Here is a 17,731-nt window from a genome sequence, read left to right as displayed (position 1 = left end):
AGGAAAGGATTTTACATTCTTTTTCCTCTGCTGTAACCAATGCTGTCTCTTTTTCTCCAATAAACACAATTCTTTAGTCCTGTCCCAAGTATTAGCTGGAAGAGGTCTGATGGAAGCTCCTTGGCAAAGAAAATCCAACACAACAGGGCTGGGGGAGTTCTTGAAATCCCCAACGTTGAGCAGGAAGATGAAGGTTCCTACGAGTGCATGGCAGGAAACACCCGAGGAATAAACATTGCAAGAGGTCAATTACTTGTCTATGGTAAGCAGATTAAGTGAATTTTGGTTTTTAATGAAGAGCAGGATGGTGTTCTGCTGCGTTGTGCTGATGAAGTCTCTCAGCCCCTTCCTGGAGGTAGAAAGTGCAAGTCAGGTTAAGCTGATTAAAAACTGATTGGGGGCTCTCAGTGACCTTCACTGAGCTGCAGCCTCGGCAAATAGAGATATTTTACATCAAAGCTGGGGTTGGAAGTGTGGGAAGTTGGAAATGTGAACAAAAGGCAGAGAGGAATCCCTGTGCCATTGGAGGCAGGCAGGGATCAGGGCCCAGCAGAGATGGAGGCAGGGAAGGATTTGGGAGCCTTTGTGGCACTGAAGGTGATTTCACCTCCTCTGGTGCACCATAAAGCAGGGGGAACTCATCCCATTCCTCCCTCTCCTGCCAGCTTGGCTAAAAGTGGAGAATAATCTGGGAATCTTCTCCCTTTCCCTGTCCCTTCCCATGGGCACTGATCCCTGCAGCCCCAGTCCATGGGATGGTTTCTCATAGGCAGGGTGAATGAAATCTCCTCAGGGGAACTCTTAACACCCAGGGAAAGCATCATATTTGGACAGGAATAAGAGGAGAGATCTTTCCTGTACCTCATAAATCTTTCAAAGGAGAAAGCAAAACAAAAAGAAAATGAAACATAACAGCAAGGAGAAAAAAATCACAGCAAGCGAGACTGAGCCTCCAGTTAACATCTGTTGAGAAGACTCTGGCAAGTATTTTCCTTTTCTTTCAGTAAATCTCTTCTAATGAAGAGATGCAGGCCTGGCTGATAAGCTACCAGGCTCCTGCAGCCATGGCTAATATCAAGATATATGCCAGGAATAGAACAGTCTGCTGCTGGTTTAAATATTTCATTATTTCCTTGCTTTCAGGGGGTAGATTTTGCTGTTGTTGCTCACTAATTTTTTTCAGCATGCCAATCAAGCAGTTCCATTAAAATTAAGTTCAGTAGATTACCTGGCCATGATTGATAACAGCACAGGCAATTATAAAATTATGATCAGTTAATTCAATCTAAAACAATGTGCTTATTAACTGTGCTTTGTACATTAATTAATAGCTGTTCATAGAGCAATGTATAAACAGCACTCATGAAGCCTTGGCATGAGGTTTTTTTGTCATATTAGGAGTGTGCTGGTGAATTATCTCTGTAATTGATTTCCTCTTGCTCCTTTTCTGTTCTCTGGGGGTTTTCCTCTGGAGGAAGGCTGTCTCCAAAAAAATAGGGATTCTTTCCTGGACACTGCTTTGTGTGTGGTCCCTCCTGAGAGCAGTACAAATTAGAAGTCTCGGTGCTTTCCTGAATTTCAGGCATCTAAAATCACCATTTCTGCACATTTTGGCCTTAAAAATTGATAAAATCTCAACCAAACTCCTTACCCATTAACCACCTGATTTCAAAATTTTCCCAAGCCTGCCCCAAAGTTAAATGCCAGGGAATTGTATAGAATTCACTTGGAGCATAATAAAAATGTGTTGAACAGATATTAATTATCCCTGCTCAGTTCATTAATTAATGGCAGCATACCTCAAGCAAAATCACTTTTCTCCTGCTTAAAATGCTTTGCATATTCTTTTCAGCACCCCCTGAATGGGATAAAAAAATCCAAAATGCCTTTCTGTCTCTCTATGACAGTTTATTTTGGGAATGTAAGGCAAGAGGAAAACCAAGCCCTTCCTACAGCTGGTTAAAAAATGGCCAGCCCCTCATGTCAGAGGTAAGATTCCTGTCTCCTTTGATTTCTTCCTCATCTTTTTGTTGGTTTATTTGGTGGCTTTTTTTCATTATTTAGTCATTAGATTAATTTTACAATATATTTATAGTTTCAAAAAATAGGTAAAGATTAATAAGATTAATCAAAATAAATGTAATAGCATGAACTCTTTGCAACACAGAACCTCAATTCTTGGACTTCATCTTTATTGGAAATGTATGAAATTGCAGTTTAGAGAAACACCAATTTCTTCATGTGAATTATCTAATTGCTACAAGATATGGCTGGAGGTATAGAAAGATTTAAAAATATGAATTATAATTGGTGAAAGAAACAGTAAACACATTTGTAGATAAAATCTGTAGTTTGGGGAACTGGTAGGATGCCAAAGGACTGGAAGAGGGTTCCAGAGCTGGAATTGCAAAATATTCAGCATTGAATTGCACTTTTCTTCTGTTTCTGTTCCAAATCAGTAGCTGGGTGGACCTTTGGTCTCGTGCAGAGTGCTGCCCTCCTGCTGAGTTAATCCTTTACCTTAATTAATCAGTCAGCTCTGAAAATCAGCTAAATTTGAGGGTAATATTTTCTGTGCTTTGTAGAAGGATAATCCAAAGAAAGGCACGTAAAGGTAACAGGAAGGCTGCAAAATGGGTAAGTGGATAGGTGCAAAATGTCCCTTAAAAGGACCAAGTGGAAAGGGAAGTAGGAGTGCAGGAGGAGAGGGGAGGTTTGGAGCTCAAACACTTGAGAGCCATGTTCAGATCTTCATCAGCCAGTCTTTGAGAGCCCAGCTCCAGGCACAGTCCCTGCATTCCTGGGGAGGCCAAGCTCTGGCACATCCATCTCCAGCCTTCAGCTGGTGCCACCCTCATGGAGAAGGACTCCTGTGAAAAGAAGCTCTTTGCATTCTGCTGAGGCCAAGTTTCCCTTCTTTTATTTTATTTTTTATTTTAATGGATCATCCATCCAGCATCTCTAGGGCACACAATGGCTCATCTGCAAGGCATTTTCATTTGGATAGAAAAAAATAATTCTGTGATTAATTCCTGCCTAGCAAGAGCACATACAGGAGAATTTCCAAAACATATGGGCTAAATTAGCACCTGCTGGGCTGCAGAACCAGCATTTATTTGATTTAGTTGTACTTATTTTAAGTAGTTGGAGTGGGGTCCAATCTTCCATATAATTTTCTGCTGGATCATTCCTAAACAGACACAAACTCCATCTGGGGAAAATAGCCAGAATTTACCTGGACTGCAATTTTACTGAACCTGCTCATTGTAGTCATTGTCACCTTTTTCTGAGCAAGATAATCTTGTTTCTCTCTCTTTGAAGGCAGCAATATTTAGAGTCTGTCACTCTCCAATTGCACCGTTTCAATAAAGAGGAATGAAACACTCACAGACACATTTTCAACCAGCATTTTCACAGTACTTACAGAGTGCTGTAAATGCAATTCTTCAGGCAACAAAGTGCTGGATGTTATTGCTCAATGGGCAGAATGGACACTTTGGAGGGGAAAGTACAAGGGAGATGTAATAAAATATTCAGTTTGTCGCAGCACCCCGCGTGTAGGAATTCTCCCAGGAAGAATAACATCCCGATGCTTTTCACCCTGGGGCTGATTCTGATTGTGTCCTCTTTGTCAAACCTCTCTGCCTGACCACCTGGCTGGTCACCCCAGCGTTCTCCCATCTCATCTACACCGTGTGCTTTATTCTTCCCTTTGTCTGCTCAGCTCAAAAGGGCCGGCAGAGAACCGTGGGGAATTTGGGATAAGGATGGAACACGAGCCTTGCTTCAGAGAGGGGTTTTGTATTCAAAGGATGTTTGTAAAAATAGAATGCATTGAAAGGACAGCAAACAGCCTGGAGGTAAACCTAAGTATGCAAAAGATATCTGTAGCGAGAGCCTCAGAAAAAATTATCAGAGGCTAAGTAATGTAATGTTGTTAATTAATTTGCCACACACCAGCCTTGCAGCCCCAGGCTGTGCTCTCATCACATTTCCAAGCTAAACAGGCTTGGGCTGGGTCAGTTCAGGGTTGGGAGACCTCCAAGGAGAAGTTGGGGTGTTGGAAAACCTGCCCTGGGTGTGTGTGCTGACCCCAGAACCCCCCAAACCCTGGGCTGGTCCCAGCAGGAAAAAAGGGGAATTCTGCCCCTCCCAGGTGAGCCCCACCTGCAGAGCTGCCCCAGCCCTGCCCAGCCCAGGGAGGAGCTGGAGCTGCTGGAGGAGCCCAGAGGAGGCTCCAGGGGGATCAGAGGATGGAGCAGCTCTGCTGGCAGGAAAGGCTGGCACAGCTGGGATTGTTCCCCTGGGCAGGAGAAGCTTTGGGCTGAGCCCAGGGTGGCCTTGTGGGACATGAAGGAAAGATGGAGGGAGAGTATTTACAGGGGCCTGGAGCAACAGGACACAAGGAATGGCTTCAAACTAACAGAGAGTAGGTTTAGATGGGATGTTGGGAAGGGATTCCTCCCTGTGAGGATGGGCTGCCCCTGGATCCCTGGCAGTGCCAAGGCCAAGTTGGACACTGGGGCTGGAGCATCCTGGAACAGTGGGAGGTGTCCCTGCCATGGATGGGATGGAATGGGATGAGCTTTAAGATCCCTCCAACCCAACCCATTCCAGGATTCTGTGACAGATGTTTAGCACTTCACAAATGCATTTGAGATGCTTGTGGCTGTTCATCAGACACTGGAGTGCATCCCCTAACTGTGTGCTCCAAACTCCTCCATTGCTGCTCCAGAGGCAGGAGAGCCTCCCCGTGATATCTGCTGTTCCAGCTTGCACTTGGTGATGGGATTTATACTCCCCCTGGGTATCTTCCAAACTCGTCTGTTTGGGGGAATGTTTTTTTTTTCTCCTCCTCAGTGCTCCACTTTGCAGTACAGCTATTATTGTCTCCAGAGGGTAGTAATTGTGAAATCACAAGATATTTAGCTTTAAGTTATGATTGCAGCATGAAACAGGCTTTTTTCTGTTTTCCAAAGCAGAGCAAGTAAAACTTCTTTTAATACACCAACTTCTATGCTCTGGTCCAAATATGCCCACTTTGCAGCTTCCTCTATTTCAGCAGAATTGCTGAAGAAAGTTGGTGTGTGTAGAAATCCAGGCCTGGAGGAGAAGGCTCTCCCTGTGCTCTAAGCAGCTGCCTGGTGCTTTCCAAGTGGAATTTAGTTGTTGGTTTTCAGTGGAGCTTTTCCAGTGGCTCATTTTTCTGTGACTCAGGGTGTGATGATGTTCAAAATGTTCTTTTTATTGGAGCACCTCTGTCTCCTGTGGAGCTTTTCTGATCACCTGGGATTATCACCAGATTTGTCTGATGGGATGATGGAATGATGTCCCACCAGCCAGGGATGAGGTGCTGCCTCTCAGGATCCAGGCTCCCATAGAGCTCCTTTTGTGCCACCTTCATGGAGAAGGATAATGAGAGATTCCCAGCTCAGCAGTGCAGGGAAACACACGGAAAACCTGGAAAAACCTGCCCAAAGCCACTACTGCAACACATGCCTGGATTTCCTGAAAAGCTGGAAGAGCTCAGAGGGCTGGAAATACAACCAGCACCACACAGAGTGGTGCAAACCCCATTTCTGATGCACCCATCCTCATTGTTCCCAAAAAAACCAACATTTTTTCTTCTGAATCCTGATCAGGTGCATCAGTGTGATACTAAAAAAACTTTTATTTGTTCCGCTCTGTCAATGTTTTTCCTTGTTTTTCTCTTATCAGGAAAGAATTCAAATAGAAAATGGGACTCTCCTCATCCCCATGCTGAATCTGTCAGACTCAGGCCTCTATCAGTGCGTGGCAGAAAATAAATATGACACCATTTATGCCAATGCTGAGCTGAGGGTGATTGGTGAGTAAATGTCACTAAAATGTGCAGGTACCAGTAAAAAGGACACTAGTTGAAAAAAATTTAAATTTAGGAAAAGAGGAGATGAAACCTGGCAGTTCAAACCTGATATTTCTTTGCTTTTCACTCACATAGAAATGTGGTTTTTTAAGTTTAATTTCATGGCTTGTTGGGGGAAGAATCTAATCCATGTGTGATCTTTTTTTATTATCACATATGCACCAGTTTAATGAATGCTGTTTCTCGCTTAGTTTGAGTTATTAATAGTTATTCTGCAGGTTTTTAAAGTTATTTCAGAAAGCAGGAGAAATAGTTTTAGGTATAAACAAAGGGCATATGGCAAATATGGACATAAACATGTAACTTGGAACAAGGAATCTCATAAATGATAATCAGAGATGAACATGAATGGAACTTGCTCATATATTGTAAAAGTATTCTGTTCTAGACTTCAAAATGTAAAGTTTGCTCAACAGCCAAATATCAATGAAGTTGGTAAAACACAGACTTCAAGAGCACCCAATGTCTTGTGTTTTCTCCTTGTTCAAGAGTGAATTTTCACATAAGCTGCTGGAAAAATAAACATATTTTCAGAAAACAGAGTGAAAAGAAAGCCAGAGTGGAACTGTGGTTGTAACAGAATACTCTCTGCAGATGAATATTTGTGGCTGGGCCAGGAGTGTGAGGTTTATCCTGCTTGGGAATCTCGTCTTCCATCATGGACAGACCAGTTCTCCCAGTCTCCAGATTTCCTCAGAAAAGTTTGTCAGAGCACAAAGTCCTAGGTAGACAGCTTTAGAAACAATTAGAATTCTTTGGTACTTTTTAATGTTAGATTTAGATTTACTTTTGCAGGAATCTAAAAACCAAAACAATCATTGAATTTTCTGGCTGAACTCAAAGATAAGAATTTGACAAGTTCACTTAGTATATCTCTTCTTCCTTCTCTCTCTTTAGCTGCAGCCCCCGATTTTTCTAGAAACCCCGTGAAGAAGCTGTCTGTTGTTCAAGTTGGAGGGCAAGTTACAATCGGTTGTAAACCCAGTGCTTCTCCCAGAGCTGTTGTTTCCTGGAGAAAGGGCTCGGAGGTTCTGCGCCAGAACAAAAGGTACAGGCAGCAAGCAGCGACCGGGCCAATGAATTTTCTCTCTTTTGCCATCATTTAAAGCTGATTGAAGCACAGCTGACTCGGGATTGCTTTTGGCAGCTCCCTGGTGGCAATGCCAGAGGCCTCGTTGTCTTTCAGGGGAGCTCTGTGGGTACAAAGCGGGGTGAGCACCGGGCCGGAGCGAATCCACGCGGGCGATGATGGCACGATCCAAACGCTTGTGCTCAGCACCACTTAATCCATTGCCAGCCATGGGGAAATCAGCTTCCAATGGCATCCTGGCCTGGATCAGGAATGGGGTGGCCAGCAGGAGCAGGGAGGTCACTGTCCCCCTGTACTCGGTGCTGGGGAGGGCACACCTCGAGTGCTGTGTCCAGTTCTGGCCCCTCAGTTTGGGAAGGACCTTGAGATGCTCGAGCACATCCAGATGGGGCAGCGAGGCTGGTGAGGGGCTGGGAACACAAACCCTGTGAGAAATGTTTGAAGGAGTTGGAGTTGTTTATCCTGGAGAAGAGGAGGCTCAGAGGTGACCTTACTGCTCTCCACAACTCCTGAAGGGTGGTTGCAGACAGGTGGGGTCGGTCTCTGCCCCCGGGCAGCACTGACAGAACAGGAGGACACAGCCTCAGCTAGGTCAGGGAAGGTACAGGTTGGATATTAGGAAAAAAATTTTCACCAAAAGAATAATAAAGTACTGGAATTTCTTCCCAGGGAGTGGTGGAATCACCAGCCCTGGATGTGTTTAAAAAAGACTGGACATGGCACTTGGTGCTATGGTCTAGTTGAGGTGTTAGGGCACAGGGTGGACTTGATGATCTTAGAGGTCTCTTCCAACTTCATTATTCTGTGTGATTCTGCGATTCTGTGAGAATTACAAGGAGGTGGGATGTGCCCCCAGGCTGAGGCAGAATTGCTGTGCAGCTGTCCAGGCTGTACAATAACCCCCAACCCCCCTGGCCTGTCGCTCCTGTTCAGGCAGGATTGAGCTGCTGGCCCAGCAGTGACGCCCTCGCCAACAGGTGTGGGTCAGGTGGGGTGTGTGAGTATTGTAAATCAGGTGAACCCGGGGGAAGAAATGGTGATGTCTGATTCTAGTTCAGAAGGCTGAATGATTTCTTTTTTATAACTATGCTATAATACATTAATATACTATTTAAAGGAGATACTAAAACAAACCTATTTTTTCTAACTACCATATCTAACTCCTCACAACTCGTGCCCCTCTCTGAGAGCTCAGCCCTGGGTGGGTTGGGTTGGCCATCAGCTCAAACAATCCTCACCAGAATCCAACCAAGCATCACCCCAGGTAAACAATTCTCCAAACACATTCCATATGGGAAAAACAAGGAGCAGAAATAGAAATTGTTTTCTCTTTCTTTCCTCTGTGTTCCTCTGCGAAGAAATCCTGAGAGAGAGAAGAATGTGCCTGCCACATGTGAGGACCAATTGAGGCGTCTCCATTATTTTATTTTAATGCCTTCAGGCACAGGGTGGGATTGTTTGAGTGGACAATCCCCATGGAGCTGGACTCCAAGATCCCTCTGGGTCCCTCCCAGCTCAGGCTTTTCTACAATTCTGTAATTCCACACTAATGGCAATTAAATGGGGGAATATTAAAATCAAAGGGTCTTACTGACATAAATGAGGGATATTGTATGCAACATACAGGCCTAAGGATATTTCCATACACAAATGGAGACAGATGGATGAAATGGGCAGCAGTGTCTTCAGAAGTGCTGAGAATGTCTGAGAGTCCTTCTCAGCATCTCTTTCAGTTCACAAATATAACAGCAGCCCTCTCTTGTCACATTCTGTTGTCAGCCTCTGAAATCTATAATCAGTAATTCATGAAGCTCTGGCAATGGAACACCAGATTTTCACACAGGACCACTTGCTCAACGAGGTTACTTTGGGTCACATCAGTCTTAAAATGATGACAATTCTCTAAAACGTTATCCCAAACTGTAACACACAGAATTGTTTCCCTATGCCACGCTGCAGGAATGTACAATAGAGATAAATCACAGGCGTATTTATGAAAGAAGGAGCAAATCTGAGAATTTTACTTAGGTGCTGCCAATGGAACAGAGAAATTTGGGTGAGCAATCCAACCCATGGCCATAGAGAACTTTCCAATGGCCATAGAGAACTTTCCAATGGCTTTTCCCCCTTTAGTAGTGGCCATTTTATTTTCATTTTAGCCATTCACGTTGGGAAACATTTTTCTAACCAGTGTTTGATCAAATTTTTATTTGTCTTCTGATTGTATTTTGATTGTATTGCCTATTCCAGAGGCTGAACTAAGCCTGGATCTTCAGGTTCCACTATACTGATATTCCCCACCTGATTTACTGACAAAAGAAATATTTACACACTCCGTACAGTATTTACTTGTGCTCCTGTATTAATTTACTAACAATAATTCCGAGCACACTGTAATTTCTGAGCATCCCAGAAGGCTCCTGCTGCTGGGCAGGAGCAAATAACAGGAGCAGGATTTACAAAGGAGACAGAGTTTAAACTCTCTGCATGCACATTATTGCCAGTGTGGCCACTGGTGCAAAGTGGAATTTATGAGGCTGTTTGATTATTAAATGACAAACTGGCTAATGCCGTGGTTTAAAAAGGATGGGAAATAAATCATCAGCACAGTGTTAGTCCAGAGATCTCCCTGACAGAAAACAAAATGAAATAAGGGTTTGTGTGGCTGTAAAGTACATGGCTAATTAAAGTGCTGGAATTACACATAAAAAGAGAGGGAACATGGTCTGCCTTTCTCCACAGATATGATTAAACCCTGACAAAGCCTATTTCTGCTCCCATTTTATTGTGCTGCAATTATAACCTTTATGGGCTCTTTTATTGGCCTTTTAAAAAATATTTGGTAGGGTTATAGTTGCTGAAAAAAGGAAAAACCAATCCCTTCCAGTTCTGGCAGCTGAACTGTGATGGGCTCATTCTTAAATAAGTCAAATCATGCAGCTGCTTTTAAATTATTTAGAAAAATTAACTCTTTTGTTAAAGAAATAGTAAAACCAGACCTGTTCCACCTAAAGGGGGAAGAATATTCCTTCATTTTAATCTTTTTCCTTTCACTCCTGATAATACTTTATTCCTGATAGTCCTGAATATGTGATAACCACTCTCCCTGATCAGCTGAACTCTTGATATCACAAGAGAACTTTCCTTCATATTAAATTCGGTTTGTGTGTAAAGAGAAGTGTGCTAAATAGGAGCACTAATTATTAGACTTTCCATATTAATAGTTCCACTATTAAATATTTTTAATTAGATTTCTTATGAGTTCTTGAGGTAATTTTTAAGTTTACAAAGCTGCAGTATTTGGGCCCCTGGTCTCTAAAAAATATCTTAGAATTTTTTGAATGGTAATTTTCTACATTTCTTGCCAGGGTTCAGCAGTGAAGGTCCTCAGCCCTCAGTCCCCTCTTCAGGGCAGAGTTTTTTCCAGATCCATTTATCCTTCCCATCCTTTGTGTGGCTCCATCCCCCCACATTGCTCAGCTCTTCAGCAGTTTGTCTGCTCTCATTTCTGTAAAACACTTTATTGCACTTGAAGCACACATGTAAATCCTGCAGAAAGTGCCAAAATAATATTTTTTTTAATGTTAGATTGTGAAATAAAACCTGAACGTGCCAGTACCGAATCTGTTTGCTGTTCCCAGCCCTCTCCATTGAATGTTTCCCTTCCAAATTTTCAGCAATAACTCCATTCCACCCTTATTGGCAGGGCTCAGGCTCTGAGTAATGGGATTTATCCATGGTCCACGGTGCTGGCAGCTGAGAGAGGGAATTCCAGGTAATCAGCTGCAGGAATCCAAGGGAAATCCCACAGCTGGCTCTTCCTGGCTGGTTCTCCCTGCTCATGTCATATCCACCAGTTCAGCTTCAGCTGCTCTCTTGGGCAATTATCCCTCTTCTTTGGGTCAAAATCTGGAGAAATTTGGGTCAGAATCTTGAGAATCTGGGGAGCAATGCCACTTCTGCAAGGGCCAGCTGTTTGGCCTTTGTGGAATAAAGAACTTTTCCTGGCGTGTGCTGTGGGTTTTAGCTCAATGTAGCAAAGAAACACAACAAAAACTAAGCTTCGTGCTCCAGGCTCCCTTCCCGTGGAGTCTGACACAGATTTCAGCTATTTTCATGTGTGTCACATCCTCAGTGCATGCAACAGGAGTTTTCTTCATCTCTCTTCTCGCTGCTATCCCCTCGTATCCAACTGAGGAAACAGAAGAGAAGAAAGGAACGATTCATATATTAAATAAATCAAATTTTCAAGTCTAGACACCAGTCTCATCACAAACGTCTGTCTTCGTGCCTTCAGTGAATTCAGATTTGGGACTCTCATGGAAAACTTATTTTACAAAGCTTCCTTTTGATGGAAGCATTTTAATGAAAGAGAATTAGGCCTGGTTTTGCTTTGCCAGAGAGAGGTGCTATTCCCCCAGCCTGGGCTGAGCATCCCCAAGCACTGCAGTGCACGCATGGAAACATATGGGATTCACTTCACTCGGAATTTCAATCAGGAGAGCTGAGGGAAAACTGAGAAATGAGGTAGGCTGGAAGAATGCATTAGTCATATACAGCACTTTCCATGCATTAATAATCAGTAATAAGCAAATATTCATAATTTAAATTGTTTTTGGGGGCCCGGGCAAGAAGTACATTTAGAGATCATAAAATATGCTCAATACTTGTTGGCTCCAAGTCTTGCTTGTAGGACGCAGCTCAGTCCCAGCTCTGTGAAGGATGGGAATGGATCCTCTGCCATAAATAAAGCTGGTGAATTCTGTGGCACACTTGGTTTTGGTGTTTTACACTCAGGTTGTTGCCATTACTCAGAGGAAATATGGGGAAAACAAAGAGATGGGATTTCATCAACACTGTGGGAAGAGAGCACACAACAGATGTTGTGATGGGTGGGGGAATTATCTGGGAATTGCTGAGTTCCTGGAGTATCTGGGAATTGCTGAGTTCCTGGAGCCCAGGCTGGAGGGGTTCTCCTGCTCCCAGGGGAACAGCCAGGACCCAGCAGATTTCCTTAGGATCTGTTCTCCCACCACCCTCTGAGCACTCTGGGCCACCCCTTGCTTGTGTTTTCCTTCTGCTCCTCCACTGCTCACAGCCAGATTACAAAACCAGCAGCATTTTAACACATTTAAACTTTATTTTTGTTGTTTGGGAAAGGGATTGTTTTGTGTCTGTGGATGGAATTAGACAAAAAGGGAGTTGAAAAGTCTGCAGCTCCTCCTGAGGAGCAGCTCAAATCTCTGCTACCTGTGACATGGACAGGTTTAGGTTGGATTTTTTTGGGAAGGTTCTTTCCCCCAGAGCTACCAGAGCTCCAGGAGTGTTTGGAAAACCTTCCCAGGGATGCCCAGGGTGGGATTTTGGGGTTGGATTCTGATCCTTGTGGGTCCCTCCCAGCTGAGCATCTCCTGTGATTATTTGGTAAACAGGAGAAGTCCTCACTCAATGCCCTGATCAAACACAACCCACAAAATGCATTGTCTGTGAAACAGCGTTTCAGCTCCAACCAATTTGAGCAGAAATGTGTCAGGACAGTTCAGCAAACTTCAGGGAAACGTTTCAATTACCAGAACGTCAATGCTGTTGGTTTAGCTTCAGAATATCCGTTATCCTTAAAAATAAATAAAAAAATCTGCTTGGGGAGGAATCAAGACCAAATGGATAGAAAATTCTAAAATTTGCACTAGTCTGCTAACAAAGGAGGAGATTGATGGCACTTGACTGTTCTCTAGCTGAAGTCAATATGCAGCCTAAGGGAGTTATTTACTTGTTCTTGGCAGGTGCCTCCCTCTCAAATGAGACACCAAACTCAGATGAGCAAAGCTGAGGGAATGAAATCCATCCACAGTGTCTGAAAAAACCTCAACTGCCTTGGAGTCAAAGCAGATGAGTAGCACAAGCAAAGAGGAGTCAGGCTGCTTAGCGCCACAAACCACCCTGCTTTCCTCACCCACTGCTTGCACATAAAATACCCCAGATATTTGCATGCAGGTGCCAAGTTCGATCTAAAATCTATTTTTCTTATGATATTCCAGAACTTACTGTTCTATTCCCAGCTTTCTACAGCAATGCAGCTGGGTGAATAGCACTGGGATATTAATTTTACTATTATTTTATTTTTTAAGTCTGGTTTTTGAAGCCTGGATTAAGTGTGTCTCTGTTTTTATCCTCCTTGCTTCTCCACCACGAGGAGCTTTGCATAGCTTTGATGAGATGCCTTAACCCTTCTATCTTATCAGTGTCTGTGTGCTTGTAAAGAAGTTCATTTCCTATTTTAATATTTAAATAGAGCACTTGAAGTGTGGGCATCAGCAATCAGAGCAATTCCAGCTATCTCAGACACCACTGCTGAAAGTCAACACGAATACAAATTAAGCTTATCTGCTGATGAAATCCCACTTTTGCCTGGAGAACCAATGGGATTGATTCCACCTCTGCTAAATTTGATTAATCACTTCAGCTCCATTCCTTGCTTACAAACAGATTGACAGGAATCAAAAGCACGGATTTACCTGCCTGCCTCCAGCGTTTGGTCCGAAGTTACTCTTTAAGACTTGAAAACTCCTACAAAACCCGGAGTTGCTGTTTAGAGGTGTTTTTTATTTCTGAAAACCCAGTGTCACAGCACATTTGGTGCTAACCAGACAAGCCCCACCATCACACCATTCCTCAGGGAATGCTGAGAGCTGCAGGAAGTATTTTCTAGCTAAAAATACCCAGTGCTGGCACCACAGTGGTCCTGGTTTCAGACAGAAAAGAGAAGGGAATTGCAGAGAACTGGGAGAGGCAGTTCCAATGCCTTTGCTGAGGATTTATTTGCTCTCAGCAGGGAGGTTTGTCTGGTTTTGGTGTTGGTTGTAGGCATTTTCCAGTGCTGCCCCCTGAACAGTGCCACTGGATCTGGGAGGAACATCACACACCATGGAATCACCAGGATGGGTGATGTTGGCAAAAGAAAAGTTTCACAAGCAAAGGCTTGTCAGAAAACACCCCAAACTCTCCTGAAGTGCCTTCAGTCTTTCCCTCTTCTCCATCTTTGTGGTTATTTTATTCTTGTTCCCCACGCTGAGAGTGAAGGCAGGGGAATGGAAAATTTGAGTGAAAGATGAGGAAGGAGATAAGGAGAAGGAAGAACGAGCACAGATGATGGGAAGAAAAAAATAAATACTTTATTTTTTCTTCTTTATGGTATTTTCCTTTGTTTCTCCCCTTTCTTCTCCCTCTGTTCTGTTTTCATTTGAAGTCAAGGCACTGCAGAGCAACGAGGAGGCAGGAGGGGACCCCCATTGCTGCCTGACCCAGGCAGCAGCCAGAGGATATTGGTGCAGGGCAAGACAGGAGAAAAGGGATTTTCCTTTCTTTTCTCTCTTCTTGGAGAGTTTCACAACAGAACAAGCCAATAAACCTAATTTCACCCTGCACTTCTGAGTGCTCAGTGCCAGTGTTTAGCACACCAGATAATGGGAGCATGGAGGAAGTAAATGAAACAGATGTTCTCACGTGAAAAAAGAGGATTTATTACAACTCCCCTCTGCAAGACTCTCCTCTCCCTAATGCAATTTGAAATTATTCCCACCCAAGTCATGGCAGCATTGTTAAGGGGAGCCTTTCCAAGGGGCTGTCCTGCATGTTAAGATGTCCCAGGAAATCTGTCACACTTCCCTGTCACGAGGAATTGCAATAACCCAACCCCCAGTGAGTGTCACTGCTGTGCCCTCTCCCCCTTCCAGGTCGTGTCCTGTCCCTGCTCCATGAACACTTTATGATGGATGTTCAGGATTCCATCCAAAACCAGATAATCTCATTGGATTTTTTCCACTGAGCAGGCTGGGAATCGAGGTTCCTAATTAGGAGTTTGCAGAAAAAAAATTAACGAGAGAATTCTACCTTCTGTGCTTCTCTTCCAGTCCAAGTTGTGCTGCCATGCACGTAATTGCTGCTGAGGGTATTGCTGCAGCATCAAAAATGCCAGTGTGGGATGGAAAACATGCACCAAATTTGGAAAACATGCACCAGATTTGGGGAAAAATTCACAGAATTTGGAAAACATGCACCAGATTTGGAAAACATGCCCCAGATTTGGAAAACATGCCCCAAATTTGGAAAACCTGCACCAAATTTGGAAAACATGCCCCAGATTTGGAAAACATGCTCCAAATTTGGATAATATGACCCAAATTTGGAAAACCTGCACCAAATTTGGAAATCCTGCTCCAGATTTGGAAAAAAATGCACTGAATTTGCTGCACAGGCACCAAACCAAAGATTCTGATGCCCAGAAATCCCATAGAAAATGTGACATTGGAGGGCACAGATCAAGGTGTCCTGGGGAGGTGCTATAAAGGAGATTTATTAACAAAGAATCCCAGAAAGTCCAGCTGCTGGCCCTGCACAGGAAAAACGTGGTGGGTACAGGGATTGCAGCCAGGCATGATGGACAAAGAATATTCCAGGGAGGGATTTCTGGGGTCCTTTGGAGTGGGAAGGGTCATTTTTACCTTGGAAAAGCTGCTGATGCTTGGCCAACATGAAGGATCTGTAGGAGGCCACAAGACACTCTGGTTTGGGATTTTGGGAGACAAAGGAATGTTGCTCTTTCATTACTCCTTTTCCACAAGAGCTAAATATCTTGGATTTTCAGTGAAAGGAAACTCTGGAAAAGGAAAGGAAAAGCTGAAGGGACATGCACAAGTGACAGAATGTGACTAACACGTCAAAAAGACACTTTCTATGCAAGGATGTGGGTCTAGGGCTTCAGTGAACCACACCCAGTCCCCATCGCTGTCACTCAAACTGGGTTTAAATTCACCAGCTCAGGGAGGATTGTCCCAGATTTCGTGCGGGGGAGCCCAGCCAACAGACACGAGAAATTAGAGGTGATGGACCTGGCTGGATGGGGTTTGCAGCACCCTGGGACAGTGGAAGGTGTCCCTGCCCATGGCAGGGGTGGAATGGGATGAGCTTTAAGGTCCCTTCCACTCCAAACCATCCTGGCCTTCTCTGGTTCTGTTTCGGAGGTTTTTGCTCACTGGTTCTATTCCAGGGTTTCTGAAATCCAAGCAGGGCCATGCTGGTGTCAGCTGCTTGATGTCTGGACAGAATTCCTTAAGGTTACCAGCAGCTTTTATTGTCCTTGTGCTTCTGAAATGTGTTCTGACAAGCAGAGAGGGAAGCAGCTTCCTGCAAGTGAATGAAACCTCCCACACAGAGGGCAACTCAGGGCCTTCTGTGCTGGGTAAATTCTACTTCAATCCCATATTAAGGGCTTAGTTTTACATCTGGAGTGAATTTTTGTGTGAAGGGCTGAGTCAGAGCTCCTGATAATGTCTGGATCATAAAAATGATGATTAATGGTGGGATTAGAACAGTGGCAGCGTGGACACCCCATCCTGCACTGGAAGAGTTTTGTCTGATGTACTGGAGTTAGTTACAAAGATTTCATAAAACCAGCAGAACTCGGAAGATAAAGAAATTGGCAGCTGTTTTATTTGGCAATTCTGCTCCTTTTCTGCTTTTCTTTCCCATACACACAGAGGTGCTGTTGCCCAGTATTCCCTGGCTGCCAGTTCTGGGATGTGTCACTACAAGACATTTGGGCACATTTGGGTGCTTTTGTCACTTTTTTCCTTTGGCCATCACAGAGGAACATCTGCCTCACATTTAATCCTTGAGTACATTACAGACAGGGCTAAACAATTTTTGCTATTTTATGTTAAAGGCAGCTCCTGAAAATCCTGTGTTTTCTCTGGAATCTGTATGATGGAGTACAGCTCAGTTCAGATGGCTGTATATATTTACATAAATAAATATTTGTGGTCCCAATTGCAGGGATTTGATGCAAAAATTCTATTTTTAGGAAGAGGGGAGAATTTTAAGAAATAGGATGGAAGAGTTCTGGTGTCACGTTTTATAATTTCTAATAATACTATTTTTTACAATATTTTAATAAGACTATTCTGCTGGATTGTGTAATTTTGTTTTGATCCAAATAGTTAAAAGATTATAATGACATTTATTTGATTTCCAGTTAATTGTCAGTCAACCCTGAAGCTCATTTATATCAGCATGCAGATAAGGAAAATCTTTTAAGTGCAGTTTATTAAATGGCAACAGTATTAGCATACAAATTATGCTCAGAATAGAATAAACAGGTACAAAGATCATTAACATATGATACAGACAGTCAGATCTCAGATGGGATTCAGTGGGACCTTTTCAAAAATACCAGGGCTGTCAGCAGCAGGGACAAGTCATTCACTCAGCCAAACTTTACTCACATTTCCATCTGCATAAATCACTGCTAATTCCAAATCATTTGGGAGTTCTGCTCATCTTTTCTGCCCCTCACTCACTTCCCTTTGTAGTTTTTAATGCAGCCTCTCCTGCTCCTCAATCTTGGTAAAATTAGAGGAGTCAGATATTGTCTCAGTGTCTGGCAGCATGTCTGGAGAAATTTATAAACAATATATCTTGTCACAGCCTGGAAAATAAAGAGGGGGTTTGCTCCTGAGCAGCAGAGGGAGGCTGAGCAGACATGGTTTCAAATAGGATTTCTCAGATAATAAAAATTACTTTGCCTCTGATTTCATCAGATCCAGATTCCTCTCTTTTTATCAGCACAGTGCCGTGATGAGGCTTCAATAACCCTGGGAGGTGTCAGATGTTAGAGGAGACAGGAGGCAAGGAGAGGGAACCTGCACAAACTATCAGGGTCACTTTATTTGGAGAAGAGT

The 17,731-nt window shown here is 43.5% G+C and overlaps 1 protein-coding gene across 5 annotated transcripts in view; it reads left to right on the top strand.

The window, feature by feature from the left end:
- LOC100220391 (contactin-6) overlaps positions 1-17,731 on the top strand; it is a 129,151-nt gene that overhangs the window by 87,751 nt on the left and 23,669 nt on the right. For all 5 annotated transcript variants that reach the window (XM_030283064.4, XM_072934686.1, XM_030283063.4 and 2 more), the window contains 4 exons: positions 78-262; positions 1,853-1,989; positions 5,719-5,848; positions 6,803-6,953. In XM_030283064.4, coding sequence (XP_030138924.4) covers positions 78-262; positions 1,853-1,989; positions 5,719-5,848; positions 6,803-6,953 — 603 coding nt within the window. The remainder of the gene's footprint in view (positions 1-77; positions 263-1,852; positions 1,990-5,718; positions 5,849-6,802; positions 6,954-17,731) is intronic.

This window comes from Taeniopygia guttata, chromosome 12 (assembly GCF_048771995.1).
Source record: "Taeniopygia guttata chromosome 12, bTaeGut7.mat, whole genome shotgun sequence".
Lineage (NCBI taxonomy): Eukaryota > Metazoa > Chordata > Aves > Passeriformes > Estrildidae > Taeniopygia > Taeniopygia guttata.
Note: the sequence above shows the minus strand (reverse complement) of the source record. Positions and strands in the feature narration are given on the sequence as shown.